The 26,796-nt window shown below is 39.6% G+C and overlaps 1 protein-coding gene across 2 annotated transcripts in view; it reads right to left on the reverse strand.

Annotated features, from left to right (window-relative positions):
• Nucleotides 1-26,796, reverse strand: part of LOC126257794 (RNA helicase aquarius) — a 368,203-nt gene that overhangs the window by 81,737 nt on the left and 259,670 nt on the right. For both annotated transcript variants that reach the window (XM_049955590.1, XM_049955591.1), the window contains one exon: nucleotides 7,729-7,866. In XM_049955590.1, the coding sequence (XP_049811547.1) occupies nucleotides 7,729-7,866 (138 nt within the window). The remainder of the gene's footprint in view (nucleotides 1-7,728; nucleotides 7,867-26,796) is intronic.

Here is a 26,796-nt window from a genome sequence, read left to right on the forward strand (position 1 = left end):
AGTACCTGTCAGTGTTAATTGTGGTCCCAGTGGGCGTAAAGTTGACGAACAATACCCCTTTCCAATCCCAAAAAACTGGTGTCATGACTTTACCAGTCGACTGTGTTTGTTTGAATTTCCGCAGCTTTGGCGATGAAGGATGCCGCCACTAGTATGATTGTTGCTTGGTCTCAGGTGTAAAGTGGTATGCCCAGGCTTTGTCACCTGTGACAATTGAGTCCAGAAAGTTGTCCTGTTTTGCTGCAAGGCGGTGAATAAATATGCACGAAGCATCAACTCGTTGCCGCATGTGGTCCTCAGTCAGCATGCATGGCACCCATCTTGCGCACACCTTCCGGTAGTTCAATGTTTCCATTAAAATTCTGTGAGCGGTGCTTCAGGAAACCTCAGGAACCAACGTGCAGAGATCATCCGGGGTGATTCGCTGATCTACATGCGTGCTTTGCTCAACCTTCAACACTGTCTCCTCAGAAATTGATGGTCTCCCACTCCTTTGCTCGTCGTGAATTTCGGTCCAACCAACTGCAAACTCTCTACACACTTACGAACGTTTTTGACATCCGTGCATGACTCACCATACACTTCCGTCAATTGGCAATGGATTTCAATTGGCGCAGTGCCCTTTGCATTCAAAAAACGAATAACTGTGCGCAGTTCGCACATGGCCTAACATCCAACGAGAGTTCCATTCTCAACGGCTGCCAAGCCAAGACTGAGCACCTCAGTGCGGCGTGCGCATGTTTACACACAGCACGTGAAGCACTCTTCATAGCAGTGTGACCAACTGCCACACAAACATAGTTCTGTACTTATAAAAAAAAAAGGCAACCTTACTTTTGGGATTACCCACATAAAACAAATTGACTTGACTATTCTTGGTAGTTCTCCTGTTTAACAAACATCTGTTACAGGTTGAAACAAACTTAAACCTGGCCAGTAGTGTAAAGTAATGGTAATGATTTTATTAACTCAAAAATGTAGTTATACACAGTACACATACATAAAAATAGTCACCAAAACTGTTGGCACATTTATCCCATTGCGACACTAACTGGTCGATTCCATCCTCAAAGAAGCTAGCAGGCTGCTGTTGGATCCAGGCTTGGACCCAGTCACACACTTCGTCATCCATTGCGAATCAATGTCCGCAAATAGCTTGTTTTAGAGGTCCAAATACATGAAAGTCACATGGTGAAAGGTAGGGACTGTATGTGGATGTTCCGCAACCACTTCCGGTGTGATGACACAATGAGCTTGTCCAGGACAAGCATCATCTTCCAGTGACTCGCACCCCTCAAGGAATCATTTGCACCATTCCAAAACACTGGAATGACTCAGACTGTACTCACTGCAGACAGCCTCCATCCGTCAATACATTTCACAGCCTCCAACTCCTCCACCACCAAAAATCGAATCACTTCTTGTTGTTCCTGCTTATTCACCTGCATGTTCGGTAGTGGACAATAACTTGTGTGACCACCTTCTCTTTGGTGTGAAACCACACTGGTGCTATGCATCATCAAATGGTGCGCACCTGTCAGTCTCTCTAACAATAGATGGCACCACCATACCCGCAGTTAAGTGGTGCCGCTTTATGTGTAAGGCAAAGGTAGACACACTGACCAGGTTTCATTTGAATGAACCTCATACATCTCCACAATGAAAATGAAGGACCGAGCAAACTGTGTTGTGCTCCATGATGTGTGGATCAACCTCTAACTGGCTGGAACATTTGAAGCTTGGAGTGTTGGATGGGCATGATTCCACAGAACCTTGCACTACCAGAGCTGACTTGTCTAAGGCAAAAGCTGTCAATGGCTCAAGTATCATTTCAAACTTGTTAGGGGCATGCTAGTCTCTAAAGCTGCTGGCTTAACACAAAGCTCAATTATGGTGTGATCCTTTGTGCATATGCCGGCTCAAAGAGTGGCAGATTGTTAATGACTGATAAGAAAGCACAATCATTGTTGATAACAACAAAATTGCAGTTTTCTTTAGTGCCTGTGTAATAAATAAAGTATGCCTCCAATCACAAATGGCAGCAGCTGAATTGATACCATTTACACCAATGGCACTTTCACCAATTTCCATCTTTATTCAATTATTATTGCACCAAGGTGACTCACCAAAACTTCAACGTAAGTAAGCTAATATAATTATTGATTTTGAACTTTTGGGTTCTACACAGAATAAGCCAGACAAAAGTTTAATGGAAAAAAATAAAAATAAAAATAGAAAAAACCCAGGCGTCTCAATTTCCACATTTATATCTGGATATAAAATGTAGACTGGCAATGGCATGGAAAGCGTTTCTGAAGAAGAGAAATTTGTTAACATCGAGTATAGATTTAAGTGTCAGGACGTTTTTTCTGAAAGTATTTGTATGGAGTGTAGCCATGTATGGAAGTGAAACATGGACGATAAATAGTTTGGACAAGAAGAGAATAGAAGCTTTCGAAAGCTGGTGCTACAGAAGAATGCTGAAGATTAGATGGGTAGATCACATAACTAATGAGGAGGTATTGAATAGAATTGGGGAGAAGAGGAGCTTGTGGCACAATTTGACGAGAAGAAGGGACCGGTTGGTAGGACATGTTCTGAGACATCAAAGGATCACAAATTTAGCATTGGAGGGCAGCGCGGAGGGTAAAAATCATAGAGGGAGACCAAGAGATGAATACACTAAGCAGATTCAGAAGGATGTAGGTTGCAGTAGGTACTGGGAGATAAAGAAAATTGCACAGGAGCATGGAGAGCTGCATCAAACCAGTCTCAGGACTGAAGACCACAACAACAAAACAAGGCCAAATACACACATTCCTTACAGCAAAAACTGCCATATCAAATGCTTGATTGCAGCTGTGGACTAGTGAACTGAGCTCATTTAATATTGTTAGCAGCGTGAGTTTGGGACTAAATATTAAAAGAGAGATTCTTGTAAAATGGAGGAGTACAATACTAATATTTACAAGTTACAAAATGCTGTGCACCTCAAACATAAGAAATAAGACACTTCTTACAGTTTCTTAGTATATGATTTGAGGATGAAGGGAGATTGAGCATAACAACAGGGAACCTAGGCAGAAACGATCTAAACCATCTGCTTTTCTTGGGTAAACTGCTGCATTGTTTTCTGAGCTTTTGTAGTTGGCACACAAATTCAAAGCGTCCTGTAATGGTCCCTTGACTGAATACACTTTCTGATTTGCAGGACGAATTGTTTAAAAAAAGGGAGTACAATCAGTCCTCAAAAGGACCAGATATAGATGTGGCATATGGGTGGTGGAGTCATCGCCTCTACAGGTGGGTGACAGTATTACAAACTAGCCATGGCCTGTGAGCAGTAGAGGACTAGTCAGTTGGACAAAGCAGCTTGGTGTATTCAATAGGCTTGCAGGCTGGGAAAGGCTGACAATCCAGCAACCAATTAACACGTCTGAGGCAGGCCAATGTGTCAATGCCAGGCTGGGGTGGGACGTCCCAGACTGAAATCTACGATAGACATCCAAATTCAAGCAGATTTGTAATAACAGAGGACTTTTATCATAAGCATACCTGATTAAATTGTCAGAAATGAATTCTAAGAGTGATACTAGCAGAAACATAAAACTGAGATTAATCCTTTACCTGCACAACACCGTCAGTCTCAAAAGTCTGAACTGTTTTTAAGCAACTCTCAACATTGTGGATTTCCTATGACCAAATTATTTACACAATATATGTTATGAAATATTAATTAATATTTAAGATTATGTTTATTATTAAAGTTAATTCACAAAATTTCCACATATAGGCTAGTGACAATAATGTCTTTCGACAGTTATAAAGTTTGTAATTAATTTGAAACTAGAATCAGAATGTAAAGAATACATACTAAACGCACCACATTCACAATTATGACCTATTCCAACACTTCATGGACCTAATTATCATAATTTTCACTAAGCAAATTCTGTGGCCTGACATTCAGATAAAATCGTCGATACACCACCAACCTGAAGTATTACAACTACACACATGATGTAGACATTAAATTATGTTAATGAAACAACAAGTTCACTGTTACCAGTCACTGTTTTATTTATTTCCACGACGCGTTTCGAAGGTTTAAACCTCCATCATCGGGTGGATTTACATTATTAAGTATTACATTTGTGTGTGTGTTGTGTTACAATTTTTGGAGGAACTTGTGGCACTGCCTAGTGGAGAAACGAGACGCTATTTCAGAATATGGTTTAGGATTACTTTTGGCGAAAAATTAAACTGATATCTAATGGTAAACATTAAATAAGTAAACTACAGTACCTCCAGTGATCACAGGTTCCTTTTGCTGTCGTAACACATCACATGTATACTGCCACATTTGTAAACAAATATGGCATCTGGAATCAGCTGGGTGCAAGGTTCGTATAGCAGAAGTGAAGACATAATCGCAAAGTGCAAAGAATATACATCATAACAATATTATTACAGAATAATTGCTTTAAGCATTTGGCAGTGTTTGTTTTGAGGTGTCAAATATGTGTGTGTGTACTTCAGGTGGTATATAAATCCAATTCTGACAAGTTGAAACAGCAAACATTCGTACTCGTTTATACAATCAGGTGAAATGTTAAAACGGTGACTGGTAACAGTGAACTTGTTGTTTCATTTAATGTCAGTAACAGTCACGGTAAAGCCTAACCTAAAAATGTTCGCATTTAAAGTTAAATTATGTTGTCTGCTCAAGATAACAAGTGAGTAGCACAGAGCAATGAAATTATGCTTTATGCCCATATGGAATGTATATCCAAGAAATCAGTAAGACTGCTTTTTGTTAATGGTCAAATATACAGTGTGGGGCTACGCGTACCAATAAAGCTGGCTCATTGTAAGATCAACAGATGTCAGGAGCATTGATACACGATACCATCTCAAAATCAATCATGATCTACTTTAGGCCCTTCCCGCACCTCAACCTCAAATAAACATATTGCTCTACAAAATACCATTACTTTCCCAACTTAAAGAGATTAGATTAGATTAGATTAGATTAGTACTTGTTCCATAGATCATGAATACGACACTACGTAATGGTGTGGAACGTGTCAGGTTAATAAAAGGTGTCTATACAAGATATTACATTATACAAAATATTACATGACACTTAATATTTTTAATTTTTTATTTTGGTGGGGGTTGGGGAAATTACCCACTTACTATATCCAAAAATTCATCTAATGAGTAGGAGTTGCCACTAAGAAATTCTTTTAATTTCCTTTTAAATGCTATATGGCTGTCAGACTTTTGATGCCATTAGGTAAGTGACCAAAGACTTTTGTGGCAGCATAATTTACCCCCTTCTGAGCCAAAGTTAGATTTAACCTTGAGTCGTGAAGATCATCCTTTCTCCTAGTGTTGTAGCCATGTACACTGCTATTACTTTTGAATTTGTTCGGATTGTTAATAACAAATTTCATAAGTGAATATATATATTGTGAGGCTACAGTGAAGATCCCTAGCTCTTTAAATAAGAGTCTGCAGGATGATCTTGGATGAGCTCCAGCAATTATTCTGATTACACGCTTTTGTGCAATGAACACTCTTTTACTCAATGATGAGTTACCCCAGAATATGATGCCATACGAAAGCAGAGAATGAAAATAGGCGTGGTAAGCTAATTTACTCAGATGTATATCGCCAAAATTTGCAATGACCGTAATAGCATAAGTAGCTGAATTCAAACGTTTCAGCAGGTCCTCAGTGTGTTTCTTCCAGTTCAACCCCTCATCAATGCATACACCTAGAAATTTTGAATATTCTACCTTAGTTACCGATTTCTGATCGAAGTCTTATATTTATTAATGGTGTCATTCCAGTTACTGTGTGGAACTGTATATACTGTGTTTTGTCAAAGTTTAATGAGAGCCCATTTGCAGAGAACCACTTAATGATTTTCTGAAAAACATTGTTTACAATTTCACCAGTTAATTCTTGTCTGTTGGGTGTGATAGCTATGCTTGTATCATTGGCAAAAAGTACCAGCTTTGCATCTTCGTGAATGTAGAATGGCAAGTCATTAATATACAGTATATTACTTGATTGTTCCCCAGCTAGAGAAATCACGTTTTTTGCATATTATGTGAACTGCTTATTTCAACTTTCTGCACTCTTCCAGTTAGGTATGATTTAAACCATTTGAGCACTGTCCCATTCATACTACAGTACTTGAGCTTATCTAGAAGTATTCCATGATTTACACAATCAAAAGCCTTTAATAGATCACAAAAATTCCCAACATGTGACTTCCGGTTCTACTCAGAGCATTGAATATTTCATTAGTGAAAGTATATATATCATTTTCCATTGAAAAACCCTTCTGGAAACCAAACTGATATTTTGTTAAAACTTTACTTCTACGAACGTGTGAAGCTACTCTACAATACATTAATTTTTCAAGAATTTTGGATAAGGCAGTCAGAAGAGAGATTGGGCGGTAGTTGTTGACATCAGACGTATCCCCTTTTTTATGCAGTGGTTTAACAACGACATACTTCAGTCTATCTGGGAAAATATCCTGCTTTAGAGAGCTATTACATATGTGACTAAGAATCCCACTTACCTCTTGGGAACAAGCTTCTATTATCCTGCTGGAGATGCCATCAATTCCATGTGAGCTTTTTTCTTGAGAGAGTTTATTATCTTCCTAATTTCAGAAGGAGAGGTGGGTGGAATTTCAATTGTATCAAATGGTGTGGGTAAGGCCTCTTCCATTAACTGCATGGTTCTTCTAATGAACATTTAGATCCTATTTTCTCTACAACATTTAAAAATGTTTATTCAAAATGTTTTTGACTTCCGGCTTGTTGTTTATCAAGTTTTCGTTCGCTTTGATGGTGATGCCGTCACCCTGTACTCTTGGTTGCCCTGTCTCCCTTGTAATAATATTCCAAATTGTTTTGATTTTGGTATCAGAATTATTAATCTCAGACATGATGCATATGCCTCTGGACTTTTTAATAACCTTTCTTAAAGTAGCACAGTAGCTTTTATAATATTTGGCTGTTTCTGGGTCAATACTCTTTCTAGTTGTTAGATACAGTTCCCTTTTATGGTTACAAGATATTTTTATTCTTTTAGTAAGCCAAGGTGTTTGCATGGTTTCTTATAATTAGATTTAACTACTTTCTTGGGGAAACAGTTTTCAAATTCTCTTACAAGTGCATCATGAAATAAGTTATATTTTAAATTAGCATCAATTTCCTTGTACACCTCATCCCAGTCTAACTGGTGCAGATTTTCTCTGAAATTCCTAATTGTTGAATCATTAATTGAACGCACAACTTTGGAGTGTAGTTTTGAATTACTGAATGGAGCTATGTCATATACTGTAACTAGCGGAGCACTATGATCAGAAAGGCCATTCACAACAGGACAAGAATTTATGTTTTTAAACCTATCTTGGTCTATAAAAGTGTTATCTATCAATGTGCTGCTGTCCTTTACTACCCGAGTAGGAAAATTAATGGCAGATGTGAAATTGAAAGAACCGAGCAAGACTTCCAGGTCATTCTTCTTATTACACTCTTTCAGTGAATCAACATTGAAGTCCCCACAAATAATAATTTGCTTTCCCCTATCTGACAGATAGCACAACAAGGCATCCAAGTTCTCCCGGAATAAATGAGATATTTGCATAACTACCTTATATAAACAAACATACATTTTTTCACTTCACATGATACTTACCTCTTAGGCTCATTGAATAAGTATGGTCCACGGCTCGGTATTGTATGAGGCTCAACAATAATGACCCTCCGCTCAGACTGTTTTGGATCGTCACTGTCCACCTCTCGTTTCCGTGTTTTAACATCCTCAAATGTCAACCTAAACAATGAAAATAACAAGATTTAACAAATAGTTACGCAAGTTTTGTATTTATGAGGTGTATAATAAAGATTACAACACTGAGCTTCATATTGATAAGCAATGGAGATAATGATGAATACAGGAAACCTAAACAAATCAGCTTTTCTTTTCTTTTTCTTTTTTTTCTGAAAAGTTTTTGGCAGATACATATTATGCACTCACTTACTTATTTATCATTTAGTGTATACTTAACCAAATTCTGCAAAATTAAAAGTAAATTTCTCTTCTACCACGTAGCCCTCACATTTGACGCACAGTTTCACATTGCTAACATTCTTCTTTTTCATATAATTTCTCCTTAACTTCAGAAGAAATTATCCCTGTTTCCAATATCTTCGATAATATGAACTTACCCATGTCACAGCCTATTTTACTTTCTTAGGTACAATTATTTAGACAATATTATGAAAAGGATAGTTGCTACTCACCATATAGCAGAGCTGCTGAATTGTGATAGGCACAACAAAAAGACTGTCAAACAAAGCTTTCGGCCAAACAGGCCTTTATTAGAATTAAATACAACCCCCCACCCACACCCACACACCCACCCACACACACACACACACACACACACACACACACACACACACACACACACACACACACACACAGCCTCTGGCTGCCAATCTATCCTAGGTTTTCCATTGTACAATTATTTACATATTTTTAAAATTTTACATGTTTATTCCTGATTTATTGCCCTCTTGTTTTTAAATATTCAAATCAAAGATTTGTTTTAAAGCTACCAGAACAGCTCTCTGGCATTACATCCGCCCATTTTAACTAATTATCTCCCTAACATTTCTGGAAATTTTGTAATGTTAAGTCTGTTGCATCGCATATTGTCTGTTGACATCTTTCTAGATGGTACACATACGCATGCACTGACCAGGTGCTGTGGATTCTACAAGACTTAATATAGTTTCAACTATTCATTACTTTCCGATACTAGCCTCACGCAATATGTGTCTGTGATAAACGGTGTCTAGCACTTGCTGTTTTGAATTTATACTAGGTTTCATTTACCAGGATGCATCCCTTTAACAAACCTCACAAAAGAAAAAAGCAGCACAAATATTAATATAAGAGTTACAATCTCTGCTACTGGAATTTTCACTAACGGACTTTCACCAGAAGTATAGAAAAGGCACTAAAACATCAGATTACATGGCACCCTCATTCACTCTCAAATCTCTCTACACCACACAATTAATGTTAATTTTCTTTTGTTTGGAATAGCATCAGATGTTGGGGACTATGTTTAATTTTATTTTCTCCATTTATTTAATTTTATTTTCTCCATGTGTTAAATTTCTTGGAAGAGAGTGTTGGCAGTAGAGACAGTAATAAGTGATGTTCAAATTTGCAAAAATGTTTCTTAAGCATTTGAAGAAATTCTTTTCTTTTTTCAGTGAAGTGTCTCACTGAGGAACTTCACATCTCCACAACAGTTTGCCACCAAATAAACATGATGTTCTTGTAATTAACTACCTATTGAGACTTTTCAGTATGGATGAAATAGCCAGCTATTCTTTCACAGCAGTTTATTGTGCAGTAGCTTTAACAATACACAACTTGCATATCAAATTAAAAAAGAATGAAGGAAACTAACTGTAAATAGCCTGTCAAGCACCCAAAATAGTCTAAGATTTTACCTACATTTGAAAAGGTATGTAACAAAACATGTAGTGTCTTCTGAGAAGTCTCGATGAATGCAGTTTATAAAGGATGTCCTAGGACAACCTGACACAAAACAGGGTAGTGGGCAACATCAGCTCACGATTTACAGAAACAGTTTATTATTTAACTGCATGCAGGTTTTGACTGCAAAACTGTCATAGAATTTCAATTTTATTACCACAATGTGGCCAAGTTATCAATGAAGAAAACACTAAATTCTTAGGATTGAAAACAGATGAAAAGCTATCTTGGACAAATCACATTCTGAATATGAAAACGGATGTTTTTATTTTCCTTTTAAAAATATAACCATTGTCACTGATGCTGAAGTAAAAAAGCTTATTTATTTTATATAAATTCACTCTATTACATCTTTGGTATCGTATTTTGTCTTTTCTAAAATTTTTGAGAATGCGGGCAAAAGAAAAATTTGAGAGAAGTTTGATGTTTCTTTATCGCCTTTCTACTATCAACAAGCTGTTTTTGACTCATCCTGAGAACCAATCACCACCAGACAATACCCACACCCTTTACAAGTGGTGTCAGAAGTGAATCAACATCTGCAACAACAAATGGCAACAACGGCAGCAGCACGTCAGCTGTCGTGTTCTGAGGGATGATACAAGGAAGTGCCAACTTATGCTTTTGAATAGGCCTACAGGGTTATTTGTTACTTTTCCTTTCTCAATACCTGGCGTTTATTTTTTCTGCTTTTGGCAGTGACAGATGGAAGCAAAACGGCATCATGTGAAAAGGCATCAGCCAGGAAACATTTCACCACTTGCTTGATCAAATTACTTAAATGCATGCTGATAATAGAAAATTGTGAAAGGAGCTTAAAGGGTTGGGGGAGGAAAGAAGAAAGTGGTCCTCTCTTAACTTGTCCTTACCCATCATAGATTCCAACACCACACCTCGTCAGGACCTCCTTTTTCATCAAAATCTTAGACAACTAGCCGAGTATCCGGCATTGCCCAGATATGTATTCCAACACTGCTAGTCCATTTCCTCCTCCTCCTGTCCATCACCTCATCCCTCCTCCCTCTGCCCATCTCCTCCTCCTCCTGCCCACTCGCTGCCCATCTCATCCTCTTTCCTTTCTCTATCCATTTCCTCCTCCCCATCTCTCCACACAGTTCCTCCTCTCCTCTATCTGGGTCAATCTCCTTTGCATGCTGTCTGCAAAATATGTTAATAATAGAGTTAGTAGCAAAGAAGTAATAAATTTAAATGTCATGCATGATGTGGCACTTTTTCTCGCTTCTCAGTGTTTATTACAGCATATCTCCTGAACTATGACAGGCAGGTGGTTTTTACCCCCACAGCGATTGTCACCTAACAGTAAGGGATATGGGTGTCAAGATTGCTTGAGATTGTTCAGTGACTTAGGAGCAGGTGTGGAACATATGCACAACCCTACACACACACACACACACACACACACACACACACACTTTTATAACATGTATGGATTTATGTACGGCTACTAAACTGGGAGGCTGCAAAGATGAGCAGTTATGAAGTCAGGCTCAGTTAAAGTTCACAGGGGATGCTAAGGCACAAGCAATGTGCCACAAGAAATTATGAAATGCTCAATATTTTCAGGACTTACAGGAGTTGGATACTCATAACAGGAATGTTGTTCACAGGCTTCCATAAGCATAGGGAAGGTGTTCGCAAGTTATTGTTTGTACACTAACATTAAACAGAAAAGGGAAAAATGTGATCACTGTGCAGTGTTCCCAGAAAATGTGAGCACAGGATACCCATATTATGAATCAGTTACAGATTACTCTTTGACGGCCTATGTAGGAGGAAGGTTGCATAGAATTTTACTGGCTATGGGGTCGCAGGAATCCATAACAAGTCAGGGTATAATTGGTATAAAGAGTATGAACCTGCCTCAATGTAGACTAAGTGGCATAGGAGAGGATGGTATTCATTTCCTAGGTTTAGTATGGATGAACTTAGGAGAGGGAGGGTACGACTTTTGGGCTTTTATGGAAGTACTTCATCTGTTGGCAATAGCTGGAATTTCTGAGTACACATCATGTCATTGAAACAGCAATAGTACAACCCAGTTAACTAATTCCAAAAGGTACAGTCACAAATTTCCGTACACTGGTAGGATGGGGTGCCATAAAAAAACACTAAACTCCTGACCAGTGGGGGAAGGATGCCAGGATGGGGTGTGCCTGAAGATCACTTTTGTATGCCTTGTTGTATAACTCAAAATCTGTGGCCTCTAGTAGTGAATACATATCTGAGTATAAAATTAAACTGCTTTAAATTCCTACAAAAAAAGGTCCTGTTCATTTTTTCCCTAGGATTAATAGTCTGTTTGGTGCAGTGATTAAAAAAATAAAAAAAAAATTTAAAAAAATCTGCAAATTATTAAAAATAATGTTTTAATGTGTAACTTCATTGCTAAGTTTTCAGAATTACTAAATTAAAAATGCTTCATTGCAGCCATGTATGAGGCAAGCACAAAGGCACAGAGGCACTGATAGGTAACTGCACACACGAGCCTGATTGTACACCTCAAGGCAGCTGGGCCAAGTTGCGCATTCATGGTGACATTACAGAAAGGGCCAGCAACTACAAGATGGCCTGCAGGACATTTCCACACCATGGAGATGCAGGACTGTCAACTTGAACGTGGCTGGAAGTAATTTATTAGCCTAACAATGTGCTGTTAACCACTAAAAATACCCTCTGATTCTAACACAGTTACACGCAGTCTGGCAGCACTCTTTGCAACATCAGTTCCATGGCAAGTCTCCATCACATTATGGGCCAGCCATCAGCCAGTGCCGGTACCGGCAACCAGCTCCACCCCACCACCTTACCCACAGACTTAGAATGACACAGTGGATGAGCCAACCCTCAGACTCCACGACAACAACGAACTTCTGCCTTGGAGGGCAGCAATTTACAGCCAGGGCAGTAATGCTGTCATCTTTCCATACCAGCACCAGGGGGAGCGTCTAACTTGGTAGCAACATACACCGACGAGAATTCAATGGATATACATGCCACTGGCACTGCTCACTAAGGGTCACACAGTGCAAACTCAGACATCCACTGCTGACACAGTTAAGCAATGTCAGGAAAGCAGGAAGTGGACATTAAGTGGCCATCCTGCAGCCATGATCATCTGAAATCAACAGCACTGCAGGTGGCCCACACACCTTTAGAGGGTGTATCCAGCGGCATCGCAGCACTCTGACATTGTAGCTCAAGATGAAATAAAATATGGTGTATCTTGCAGTGGAGTTTTCATAGCCACCCCAGGTCAGCATTAATGCCTCTACAACCAGCCACTCCATCACCTCTACACAGTAGTGGCCCCATTCACCTGTGTCGCTATGTAGTGGTGTCAGAATTACTTGTAGACATCGTATGGAAACCAGTGCCAGCACAGTTGACCTTTATGTAGCATGGCTTCACAATCACAGCACACAGTTTTGTCAAACAGCGGGGTAAGTGATCAAACTATTGGTTTTTGTGGTTGGTTTTCCTGTTTTATGCGTAGAGGGCATGGAGTCTAAGTGAGTGATGCACAAGGGTTTGAGGGTTACATTTTTATGGCCAGGGGAACCATTTGAATTATAGAAATTCTGTGAATACTTAAAGTCTGTGAGATGTGGTCAGTGAACTTGACAGGGCATTCTGCACGTTGTACAGTGTCAGTACCAGTAATTTGTGTTAACTGTCATCAGTATTGGCATATGGCCAGCCAGTGCACAGAGTGCAGATGGATAATAGTAGGATGTGAGATGTAAATGTATGTTGTATCAAACAGCCTGTTGTGAGTGTATTTTGTGTTCCTTAGTGTGTACTGGAGATTAAGGATATGCAATGGCAGAGTCTCAAACACAGGGTGTCACAAGTTGGGAGGCAATTTAAGCATTGGTTAATGAAAAAAACAGAACTAACAGCAAATAATGCAGACCTGCATAACAGGCTTGCAGCTAGGGAGGAAGAATTGGAATTAGCCGAGCAACCTATTCTTTTCAAACAATGGAAAACCCAGGGTGGAATAACGACAATATTACGAAATGGATAACTGCTATTCACCATAAAGCAGAGATGCTGAGTCACATATAGGCACTACAAAAAATACTGTCAAACAAAGCTTTCGGCCATACACGCCTTCACAAAATATACACACACACTCAAATGCAACTCATATAAATGCCTACAGTCACTGGCTGCCAAGGCCAAAGTCTGGCGTTTGCATGAGTGTGCGTGCAGGTATGTTGTCTATTCTGATGAAGGCCTGTTTGGCTGAAAGCCTTGTTCAACAGTTTTTGTGTTTTGCCTTTTCGTAATATTGGCAACCTAATCCTTTGTTAGATCCAGCCACAGTCAGTTCAATCACACCTTCTCTGGAAAGTCGAGTGACAATGTGTTGTCTCTTTCGGATGACATGCAGTTAGCAGCTAATATTTGGTGTTGGTCGAGATCAATTATTAAATGTGACAAAGTTAGGGTCAGAAAGGGTAGCCAAGACATATTTAAGAAGTACAAAGGGAGTAAGAAGCACACAGAAATTTGATGAATTGAAAAAAAGATCTGCTACAAAGGTACAAGAAGCAAAACACTGTGAGGTTTTCTCACGAGGAGTTGGGTAGTCTTCAAAGAAGCATAACGAGTTGGTAGAAAATTTTGTGAACAGAATACGGAATGTGAATGTACAGTAATATGAATTAGGCAAAAGTGATGAGGCAAACAGAGTCGTACTCTATGAAGTGGAGCAGAGGTCACTGGATGCATTTTTAAGGGGCTTGCTGCTTGATATGTCTAGAAGGGTCTGAAAGGGTACCAGAAAAAATTTATACTCTGCAGTCAAATTAGTCACAGAGTTTTAAGAGATTAATCTAGAAACAGGAATGTGAGATAAGAGAAGGGTATTCTCTGCTAATGTGAGGTGGTGTAAATGTCAGAGGATGGGGCATGTGGAGAGGCGATATCACCAACATGTGCGGCAGATGCGGTGTGGTTGGACATCACCAGTGTGATTGTAGAAACGGTATGCTGAGTGGTGCGCAGAGTTCCCAGTTAATTTCAATGCAGCTAATATGGATACAAAGGCACAGTGTAGTATAGTGAAGGATAAAAAGGCACAAGTTTTTACTGGACACAGAGGCACATGTAACAGAGGCAAGTATAGACCTTGCGAGTCAGAGGCAATTAAACTCTCCATGCTATTATTTATGTGGAGTTGGTTATAGTCATGTGGAGTCTTTGGGTCCAGCAATGGTAGATTTTCAGGATGACATGCAGCATTTTAAGCAATGCATAACGGTTGTGCCCCAAAAAAGCGACGGTTACTGCATGATCTTAGGATTAAGACTTTCTGATAACACAGCATGCCAAAATCAACCTTAGGCGATGTACAGTTCGACTTAGGGGACAGTGTTCCAGCTAGGAGAAATACTCACCAGTGTTCAGATGTTACTGTGTTGTAAGATACGAGGAAGTTGGTCTGCATAAAAGTAGGACTAGAATGGCCTGTTAATTCATTCTGCTTGCTAGAAAAACTTGCTACGCATATGAGAGGACTTGTATGGGAAAGTGTTGTCCATGAATTTAGATAATTCTGGCACCAGTGGAGTAAAGCCTACTAACGGAATGTTGGTAGCTAATTTCGAAGCCCCAGTTGATGTGGATAGGGACTCAGTCTGTGTGTACCAGGATAGTCTGCAAACCAACAATAAAATTGTATTGCATATTAAGTTGGAGCATCTTAGAGGTACAGGAAAATTGGAGATAGAGAAATTATTGTTTGACTTTGAGAATTTGTTTACTCCTCAAAGGCCTTTACCAGCAACAACTGTAGCACACAACCATATTCGTACAAGAACTGAGTTGCCAGTATATCATACTACAGAATACCATGATGTTTGCAACCAGTATTAGAAGAATTCATTGCTCAACAGCTACCATATCAGGTAATAGTGGAAAGTACTATTCCAAAGAGTGCAGCCTTGTTAGTTTATACCGAAAAAGTCCCAAATGGGACCACAAGATATATATTCTGTTGTGATTACAAATCTTAAAAACAAAACCATAACTGATGTGTATCCAGTCCCGAACATCACTGAAACTATCAACAATGTGGGGCAGTGTAAATGCTTCTCCACTTTAGATCTGAGGAGTGGGTGCCATGAGATAGAGGTATACGAGGAGGACCATACAAAAACATGGTCTTGGTTCAAATGGCTCTGAGCACTATGGGACTTAACTTCTGAGGTCATCAGTCCCCTAGAACTTAGAACTACTTAAACCTAACTAACCTAAGGACATCACATACATCCATGCCCGAGGCAAGATTCAAACCTGCGACCGTAGGGGTCGTGCGATTCCAGACTGTAGCGCCTAGAACCGCTCGGCCACCCCAGCCGGCCACGTTCGTGGTACCTGGGGCTATTTTCAGTACTGCAGTATTCCATTTAGGTGAAAAAATGCTCTGGCAATGTTCCAGCACTTGTTGGATAGAGTACAGAGGAGACTGTACCCTCGCCTGAGGTAACTGTTTTCGAGAAGGATATGGCAGAGCATATGCGACATTTGCGAGAAGTTTTCAGAAGATCATGAGCAGCAAGTTTAACATTAATCATGGAAAAGTGTCACTCTGCATTGAAGAAATTATGTATTTGGGGTGTGTCATTAGCAGTGAAGGGGTTAAGGCACATCTGAGGTTGATACAGGCAGTATGGGAGTTTTCGATTCCTAATAAAACCAAAGAGTTAAAATCTTTTTTAGGGTTAGAGGATTATTACTGAAAATTTATAAAAGGGTTTACAGATATGGCGCAGAACCACTTACATGACTGTTAAAAAAAAGAGGATAAAGTTCAAATGGACAAAGGAATGCCAAGACGTGATCGAGGAGTTGAAGTGAGCTTTGATATCAAGCCCAACACAAATTTTTCTGGACTATAAGAAAGAGTTTATCTTGTCAACTGATGCCTCTAATCAAGCTATAGGGTGTGTTCTCAGCCAAATACTAAACAGAGATGAGCATCCACTAGCATATGCTTATAGGCAGTTGATAAGAGCAGAGAACTACTTGACAACAGAAAAAGAGATGCTTAGTGTGACATATGAAATCACATATTCCCAATGGTACATGTATGGGAAGAGGATTTGGGTGGTAACTAACCACGCAGCTCTCAAGAAGTTGTTGGGGCTTAAAGAGCCTTCTAATAGTTTGGATAGGTAGGCATTGAGTTTAAGTGAGTTTGAGCATGAAGTTGTACAGATACCTGCTAAGAGACACAAAAACACAGGTAGTTTAAGCCAAAAAGTAGCAGTGATACAGACATTCGGTCATGACTTTGCACAATGACAAGCAGCACAACGGGTTGACATAGTATGTAAACATGTGCATGGTGTCCACAATTCACTGTGTGGGACGGATTGCTGTGTAAAGCAATGATGTTGGGGCCATGGGTAGCAGTGCCAATGGAGCTAAGATGATGATGATGATGATGATGATGATGGTCATTATTATTATTATTTGTGGGTGAGAGTGCTAAACAGAAAGCTCATCAGAGCCCTTGCATGAAGACAGACATGCATGGTGGAAATCTATTAAAAAGTAACAATAAATTCGTAAACCAAGTTGCATTTTCACACAAGAATTGACAGGCAACCCTGATAAGGTGAGCACCAGAAAAGCAATTAATAAAATTCGACAAAACATAACAGAATAAGTAGATAAAATCAAGGATAAAATACAAGTACAGACACAGGTAAGAGGAGGACAGGTGACTGCTATTGAATGAGTATTAAATAATGGGTGACCGAACCACTCTGCAACACACCCAATATTTTGGGAAGAAGTCCGGACATTCCACAAAAGCTTAAAACATGAATCATACTCACCTCATTATCACTTAAAACAGAGGGCATGTCCCATGGGAGACACAGATCAATCCTCAGATTGTCATACAAAAACACTTAGTTAAAATATGTCATACTGACAGCTGAGTCCACATCTGTGACACAATGAGGGTTCCTCATGACATAAGAGAAAGACATGTGTTAATGGACAACGTCTCACTCTAAGCTGTGTAAGAGCTACTTCTTTTGCTCATTGCAGTCAAAAGGAGGTAAGCCATAATCACATTGAAGGTTTTACAGAACATAGTTTATTATTCCTCATTTCCAGCCACTGAGCCTCCCACCAACACTGATCTCCTTGGTCACAAATGAGGCAACAGCTTGCAGGGGTACTGAATAGCAAGCAGTAGTTGGAAGGAAGGAAGGAAGGAAGGAAGCCCCATTGGCAGTTCCATCAGCGAGTTCATTTCTCATAATTGCTAAATGCCCTAGAATCCAGCAGACATTTATTTCCTTGTTCTGCCTTTCCAGGAAAAGGAGAGCATCATGCACTACTTCTACCATCCAATCTACTGGGTACATCTGACCAACTGTGAGAAGGACACTTTGAGAAACTGAGCAGATGAGGAATTTCTTATCATGATGCTGTCTCATCTGTTCCACTGCATCCAGGGTAGCAACAATTCCACTTCATAAACTGAAAACTGCTCTGGTAGCCCTATCCTGAGGACAATCTCAGGAACATGACAGAGCAGCCCATAAAATCTCCCTTCTTAAACCCTTCCATGTAAACAGTAATAAAATCCTGGTGGAAATGTACAATCTTGTTAAATTTAAGTTTAAAAATATAGTCTGGGGTACAATTCTTCCTGCAATCAATCAGTTCTAAAAGTAATCTGGGTCTCTTTAATAGCCAGGAGGATCTCCTACTTCACCCCTGGCTTTGGACCTTAATGCCAGCGACCTGTTGTAACTCAAGGCTCTCCCTCGCATGGATCTCAAATGGCCTTGTTGCCCACGGGTGTGACTGAAAAGTTGTTGTGCAAAACTGTTGGATACTAGCAGCTGGACTCGTGTGATAAGCCCCTACTGACACCTTAATATGCTATTGGTGAATCATATCCAGCATTTAGAGGCACAAAAGTATAGCTGACCCATAAACCTGGTATACATACGACTGATGCATTAAAGGATGTTTAAGACCTTGAGGCATCTCAGTTTCAGTTCTTAAAGTGTGGCAGCCATATTAGATGCTCATTGAAAGTGAAGCCCAGATATTTCACCTTTTCCTTAAAGGTGAGAACTGTATCGCCCAGTTTTAAAAAGGGTAAATTAAAAATGTGACAGTGATTAAAATCGACTTAAACAGTTTTCACCAAAGAGCATTTAAAAACTGTGGTGCAGATACCATTCCTCCCAGCACCTGAGTGTCAAATGCAATTGCCAATTAGCCATTGCAAGGTTGGCAGATGCACAGAAAATGGAGAAAATGCTCTTTATTGCAACGGTGAATGCTGTGGCACTTAAAACACTGGACACCATTCTTCTGCTGAAATGGTCAGACAGGATATTCCCAACCTTGTGTCTAACATACCTATCCAAGAGGAAGGACTATATGAATTCCACAGAACCCCCACTGATAGAGCTGCAGCAAAATATTATGCCCCCAGATAATATCGTAGACAATTTACAATTTCACGAAGACACTGGTAAGGTGTTGCTTACAAAGAAAAACATGTTGAATTGCAGCTTCGAGCAGGGTCAAGTTATCAAGCGTGGAGTGATAACTACTGAACCTGCACAGGGAGCAACTTAGTAGGACTTGGCATCAAGAACTGGTATCACAAGGCACCTGTTGAACATATGCTCCAATGTTGTCTGGCTAATGCTACAGTAGTTATAGAGTTTCACATGTTCGTTCTCTGGTTTTAAATCTTGGATTAAAATACATTTTTTCAACAAGTTGGGAAAGCCACTGGTTATCCAAATTTCCCTGAAGAGCTGAAGAAGGACCTCCTTTGGATGAGGGTCCAGCTGTTTCAACATACTGTAAGTTATCAGGTTGTGTCTGGGAATAGTATCACAAGCTAGTGATAATGCAGAATCCAACTCCCACACAGAAAAAGATTGGTTGTATTAGTCCATGTTGGTGGAATGGAAATCAAAATCAGCCTTCTCCTGTGTCTCCCATAATCAACAGAAAGTAGGATTGTGGCTAGAATCTGCAGTAAGAGACTTACACAATTCAGCCATTGTCTGTGCCATGTCTCTGGGTGATATTAGGAGAGACTCCTGCTATCATACAGCTGCTATTGGCTGTCGTCAGTTACTTACCATACCTTACTTGCGGATGTAGACCTGCTGATGGAGTTCAGGAACTTTTGCCAAGACCTCTGCGAAGTCTCCCAAATTATTCTCCTCACTTTTACCTGCACCATTTGCAATGTTGCAAGATTTAAATCTGTAGGGCACTGACTGAATCTGTTCACAGTTGCCCTCTTGTAACTGACTGCAGAATGACGCTCATCATTCCACCAGCAGACCTGTTGTCTCCTAGGTCCTCTTTGAGATGGATACATCAGTGGCACAATGACACATTGGTGTAATGTATCCACCCAGTCCTGGACCCCGTCACATTGCTGGAAAATAACTAATTGCCGGTATAGATAGGACAGTGGTCACTAACATTAAGGTCATCATCCAATCTCCATTGATCAGTGTCTGCAAAGCAGGTGAGCAGAAGGAGAGGTCTATGGCTGTAGACAAACCAGAACTGGTGATAAAATGTGTAGCTCGATCCATTTTCATTAACATGGCGTCTGTAGGGTGTGGCAAATTCTCAAGTGTCTGACTGTTGGGACAAGTGGTGTTACTACCACATAGCACACTGTGAGTATTTAAATCCCGTAAAAGGAAAAAGAGAAGGGGTAGTTCAGCAGGAAGACATGTGGGGGCCTTACTGTCAATGGGCTCATGGGGTGGTAGGTAGACAAGAGCTCACTATGACAGCAAGATGGACCACTATCCAAACAGCGACCACTTGTAGCATTGTAGTTAAGGGCACAGGTGAGGACTTGAAAGTTTCCTTGATGAACATTGCCATCCCATCTTTTGCCCTGTCATCTGTAACGTCATATTTTCCGTAATGATAGCCTCCAAGTACAGGAGCATTGGTCAGTTTAAATTGAGTCTCTAGAAGTTGGAGGCAAAAAGGTCTGTCCTGTACAAGGAGTCTCAATTCTCCAGATGAGTATTGTATCCATTCATATTCTGCTGAAGTATGGGAGCCATTTCAGTGATGTGGTTTTGATTTACCCCCTTCCTTGTGACAGGGTGGTTGGGTTGGATTGATTTGGAGGAAGAGGCCATACAGCAAGATCATCGGTCTCATTATATTAGGGAAGGATGGGAAAGTAAGTCGGCCATGCCCTATCAAAGTAACCATCCCAGCATTTGCCTGAATCGATTTAAGGAAATTACAGAAAACCTAAATCAGGATGGCCGTACACGAGATTGAACTGTCGTCCTCCCAAATGTGAGTCCAGTGTGCTAACCCTGCGCCACCTCGCTCGGTGTGACAAGGTGGTGAGACACTTGTAGAGCAAGGGGGAGTGGAGGGACTGCCTGCGTGCAGTAACAAGGCTTTGAAATCCATGATGTCTTCCCCATCAGTCACTCGTCTGATGACACCTGGGACAGCTTTTGATTTAAATGGATGATGGGGAAAGGGGACTTTGAGGAGCCTCTGTTTTGAGGAAAGGGGGCATTGAGAGGCACTCACAGTGTAAATACAGAATCCACCAGAAAAATGTAGACACTCTTCATCAGGCTCTATTGAGATTTCAATACTGTCGTTGGATTTGAGTTACAATTACATTGTAGTATGGTCTTTGGCTCAACAGATGTTAAAGTGCGCGTCATTTATGACGGTGGCCGAGTTTAGGTTTGTTCTGCGCATCTGACGTCACAAAACACAGTCAACCAATGAACAGAGAATGACATTGCCAGAGCTCGACTGCAGTGCAGAGCACAGACGAGTGTCTTCAGTTTTAGAAACGTTCAGTCATAAATAAAGTAATTGAACAAAAGCAATGTCTTGATAGCAGACTTTCTTTTATAGAAAGTTTGGAAAAAACATTCTTTATACCAATTGCTTCATATTCTATTAATTAATTAAACCAAACAAGCAATAAGCTTCCTAATTCAGGTGATAGCAAGGAAAGGTTTTTGTATCATTCTCACTAACCGCTTTTTCGCAATAAAGAACAATGGTAATTGTTATTTCCTATTGTACTTTGATGAAACGTGAGTAATTCATAGTCATACCAACAGTGTTTGTCGGTATTTTGCGTGATATTTTAAAGTCCTCCGGGAGATGCATTGAATGGCGAGCTAAGTTAGCGTAATGGTTAAAGTCTATGGCTGCTAAGCGAATGGTTCCGAGTTCAAATCTTGTTCAGTGCTTAATATTTTCTGTATTTAAAAACAATATCGAAGTGTCTTACTTCATGAATTTTATTCGTTTGAATGTAATTTTTTGAAATTTCTAGTGGCAACTAAAATCGACCATATGGAAAGTATACGCTATGGACTTTTACCTCTGCAAACTCTTCAAAATTTTGTGCAATGGTTTACTACATTTAATGCTGCACAATAACTGCGTTGAATATCGAAACAAAATTAAGTCATTTATGGGAGGAAGGTATCAGTCAAGAAGATATGTAAAAATCAAATTTTTGGGCCAAATAGTTTTTATGAAATCGAATGATAGAATGTGTCAAAGCAGTCGAAACACCATGTGTCTGCAGAGGCGAGCAATGCAATGCTGACAAAATCGCATACATAGCGGAATGCGGGGAGCACGTCTCTGTAGTAGTGAAAGGGTTAATGCAGCCGTGGTGGCTTTACTTCATAAACTGCGTGCTCCCCCCTAAACGTAAGTTTGCGAACTATATTATGGCGCTGCTTCTCTTGGCGCGTACAACTGGCAACGCAGCAATCTCCCGCGTCTGGGCAGGCATGCGCGAACCGCCAAGATAAAAGAATTGAACTATAGTACTTTCATCTCGGTATTGAGGAAACAAGATGGCTGAAGCACACTTGCCATTCGAGCAATGAAAATGTATTATGAAGTGGTTTTTCAAGTTTGATAGTGCCGTTGAAGTGCAACGTCAGTGGAGGTAGGAGTTTGAAACAGAACCACCAACCCACCCAACAATTAAACGCATCATTGACAAGTTTGAATTGCATGGAACGGTCTGTGATATTCACAAAGAAAGATCAGGAAGACAGCGTACAACTACAAGTCCTGCTTTGTCAGGTCTCAAATTGGAAACGTTTGTTAATTCTCCACAAGTCGGCTACGCAATGTGCACGTGAAGTGGGGCTTAGCAGTACAAGTGTATGAAGAATTTTGAAAGTCACTTGCTGTGATGCAGTGGGGTAGAGAGAATGAACATCTGTTTTCTCATCAGTTTGCTGACATATGAGGGAGGTGAGAGCATGATTACATTCTGGTGACCTGCCTTCCCACACACTTTTACCCTTCACCCTGATCCATACCGTCACATTCCCAGAACACAATTTATCCTTTCATATGGCTCTATTGCACTTGGATTTGGTATACAGGTTTAATATTTGTTCTTAGCCCGCTTCATTTAACAATAAAGATCAATTTTAAGCCATTAAAACACTACTTTTAATAACTTGCAATTTTTCAATCCCTGCATTATACAAACTTAGAGAAAAATTAATAGGATCTTTTTCTGTCGGAATTTTAAAGTACTTTAATTTTATTTTCAAATATGTATTTGCTACAGGCCACAGATTTCGAGATATTAAAGAAATAGGTAATAAAGTGACCTTCAAATGCACATCCAACCTACGCTCACTCCACACTGATCACAATTGTTTGTGAGTTAATTATGGTACTCCCCCTACCACTGTACAAAAATTTGTGACTAAATGAACCGCAGTGCAAGGAAAAGTATTACATTTGCAAGGAAGTGATATGGAGGTAATGGAAAAGTAGTTAATGGAATATGCAGAATTGTTCCACACTCCAAGACCACTGCCAGCTACATCAATGACACAGCATACAACTCCCGTACAGAAAACCATACTGAGTTCTACATCCCTCCAACTCCATGACCGGATAATAGAAGACAATACCAGCTAGGGCAGGATGCCGGCAGTAATTGTACCAAAGAAGAGCTCAGATGGGAGTAAGACTTGTAGATTTTGTTGAGACGATAACTATTTACATCAACATTCCGTCACAGATGCAACACAATGCCAAACAGAAACTCCACATAACCTGAGGAAATTTCATCACTTATGACCAAGAGTTTGTGAAGAGTGTACTATCAGCTGGAAGCAACGTTGAAGAACAGGCCTAAAACCCTACTTATGCTTCCATACAGTCAGTACTATCGAATGCCGATCAAGTTGAAGAATGCACCAGCAATGTTTCAACGGCTATTGGATGGAGTATCATGAATCCTGAAATCAAAACATTACGTGGCATACCCAAACAATATCACAGTATTTTCTAAATACATCCAAGAACACATGGCTCATTTGTGGGACACCTTTAATTGACTGCAAGCGACACACCTGACACTTAGTCTGGAAAACTGTCATTTTGTATTGAAGGAAGTTCGCTATTTGGGCTAAATTATCAGCCGGGATGGTGTACAAAGAGACCCACAGCTTTTGCAAGACATATTGGAATGTCTTATTCTCACTATGGAAAAGAACTTCAGTCCTTTTTAAGTTTGACTAATTATTATTATAGGAAGTTTGTGCTGAAGTTTGTGAAAGTACCAAGCCCCCTTCAAATCTGTTAAAGAAGAGAATAAAGTTTCAAGAACTCCAGACGTCAAAAGATGTTACATGCAATTAAAGGATTTATCGGTCTCTAGTCCCATCCTTGCTTCCCAAATTATGAAAAGCAATTAATTTTATCTTGTGATATCAGCAAGCGCACTTTACAGTGCATGTTAAACCAGGAAATAGGTGGGGCAGAGTACCCGATAGCCCATTCTTCTAAGTAGTGAAATATCCCAGAAAATAATTACACAGTGACAGAGAAGGAGATTCTTAGCCTAATTTATGGTATCACATATTTCCTATGTTACCTACATGGTAGGCACTTCAAAGTCATATCAGATCACACAGCATTAAAATGGCTGATGGGCCTTATAGATCCAACTAGCTGCTTGGCCAGATGGGTTTTACGGCTTAATGAGTTCAATTTTGTAGTAGTACACTGCTCCCAGAAAATGTTCTGTAACATATATCTGGGTGTATATGAATAATAGTAATAATAATGATAATAATAATAATAATAATAATAAATCCCGTGGAGGCCCGGGAAAAGAATAGGCCTCCGGTATGTTCTGCCAGTCGTAAAAGGCGACGAAAAGAACAAACCACTAATAGGGCTAACCCCCCTTTTAGTGTGATTACTTGGTTCAGGACAGAACTAAAGAAGCCTCGGACAAGCGCCGTCATGGTCGGGGACGACGCTTGAACCCTATGCCCGCCCACAATGGTAACGACACTGCTAGCCAACTAGAAAATGATTCAAATCCAAATAGAGGTGTTTTGCAGGATATGCTTCCTGCAACCACCCTAGAAGGAAAACAAAGACAGAGGATGAGATGGTCAGATGAAGTTAATCGACACCTCATGTTCTGTTATTACCAAGCAACAAACCTAGGAACCAACACAACTGGATACAGATCACAAGTATACACAACATTTATTACCAGATACCCAGAATTAAAATTTTTAACAGAACAACGACTAGCTGATCAGATCCGTGTAATAATCAAAAATAACAGGATACCCCAGTCAGAATTAGAAAACATCAAACAACAAGTACAACAAATACTAGAACAAAATAATGTGCAATCAGAAGAAGAAGAAAATACAGTAATGGACTCAAACATCCCAGGGCAAACAAACAAAGAACAACACACATCAATTAAACAATCAGAGGAAAACGACATCTTAAGACAGCCACCAGAACAAGCACAAATAGAACACGAAGTGACACACATGTTAGATATAGAAGAGAAATTTCAGCTGACATATATAGAATACAAAGACACAAATACAGACATTAGACCATTCTTGCATAGACCACCAAATAACCCACAAGTCGAAACAACAATAACAACTATCAACACAATCATACACAACAAAATAAATGAAAATACAACAATGGAAGAGTTACAACTACTGGTTTATGTAGGAGCACTCACTACAGTAAATATACACACTAGGCAGAGATCAGAACCAACCAACACACAGAAGAAACACACAAAACCAGCATGGCAACACAGGCTACAGATCAGAATAGAAAAACTGAGAAAAGACATCGGACAGCTAACACAATTTATAAGAAATGAAATATCAGACAAAAAACGAAAACGGTTAGGTAAAATCTCACAACAAGAAGCAATAGAGCAATTAGATGAAAAGAAGCAGAAATTACAAGCTTTGGCCAAACGATTTAGAAGATACAAAAAAAGTGAAAATAGAAGGAAACAAAACCAAACATTCAACACAAACCAAAAGAAATTTTACCAGACAATAGATAACACACACATTAAAATAGGCAATCCACCAAACATAACAGACATGGAACACTTCTGGAGCAACATATGGTCAAACCCGGTACAACATAACAGGCATGCACGGTGGATACAAGCAGAAACAGACTCATACAAGATGATACCACAAATGCCTGACGTGATAATTTTGCAACATGAAGTCACCCGAGCAATTAATTCTACGCACAATTGGAAAGCCCCTGGAAATGATAAAATAGCAAATTTCTGGCTAAAGAAGTTCACCTCAACACATTCACATCTAACTAAATTATTTAACAGTTACATTGCAGACCCATACACATTCCCTGATACACTTACACATGGAATAACCTATCTGAAACCTAAAGATCAAGCAGACACAGCAAACCCAGCTAAATATCGTCCCATAACATGCCTACCAACAATCTATAAAATATTAACTTCAGTGATTACACAGAAATTAATGACACATACAACACAGAACAAAATTATAAATGAAGAACAAAAAGGCTGTTGCAAAGGAGCACGAGGATGTAAAGAGCAACTGATAATAGATACAGAGGTGACATATCAAGCTAAAACCAAACAAAGGTCACTACACTACGCATACATTGATTACCAAAAAGCTTTTAATAGTGTACCCCACTCATGGTTACTACAGATACTGGAAATATACAAAGTAGATCCTAAATTGATACAGTTCCTAAACATAGTAATGAAAAACTGGAAAACCACACTTAATATCCAAACAAACT

Source organism: Schistocerca nitens, chromosome 1 (assembly GCF_023898315.1).
Source record: "Schistocerca nitens isolate TAMUIC-IGC-003100 chromosome 1, iqSchNite1.1, whole genome shotgun sequence".
In the NCBI taxonomy this organism is placed as follows: Eukaryota; Metazoa; Arthropoda; class Insecta; order Orthoptera; family Acrididae; genus Schistocerca; species Schistocerca nitens.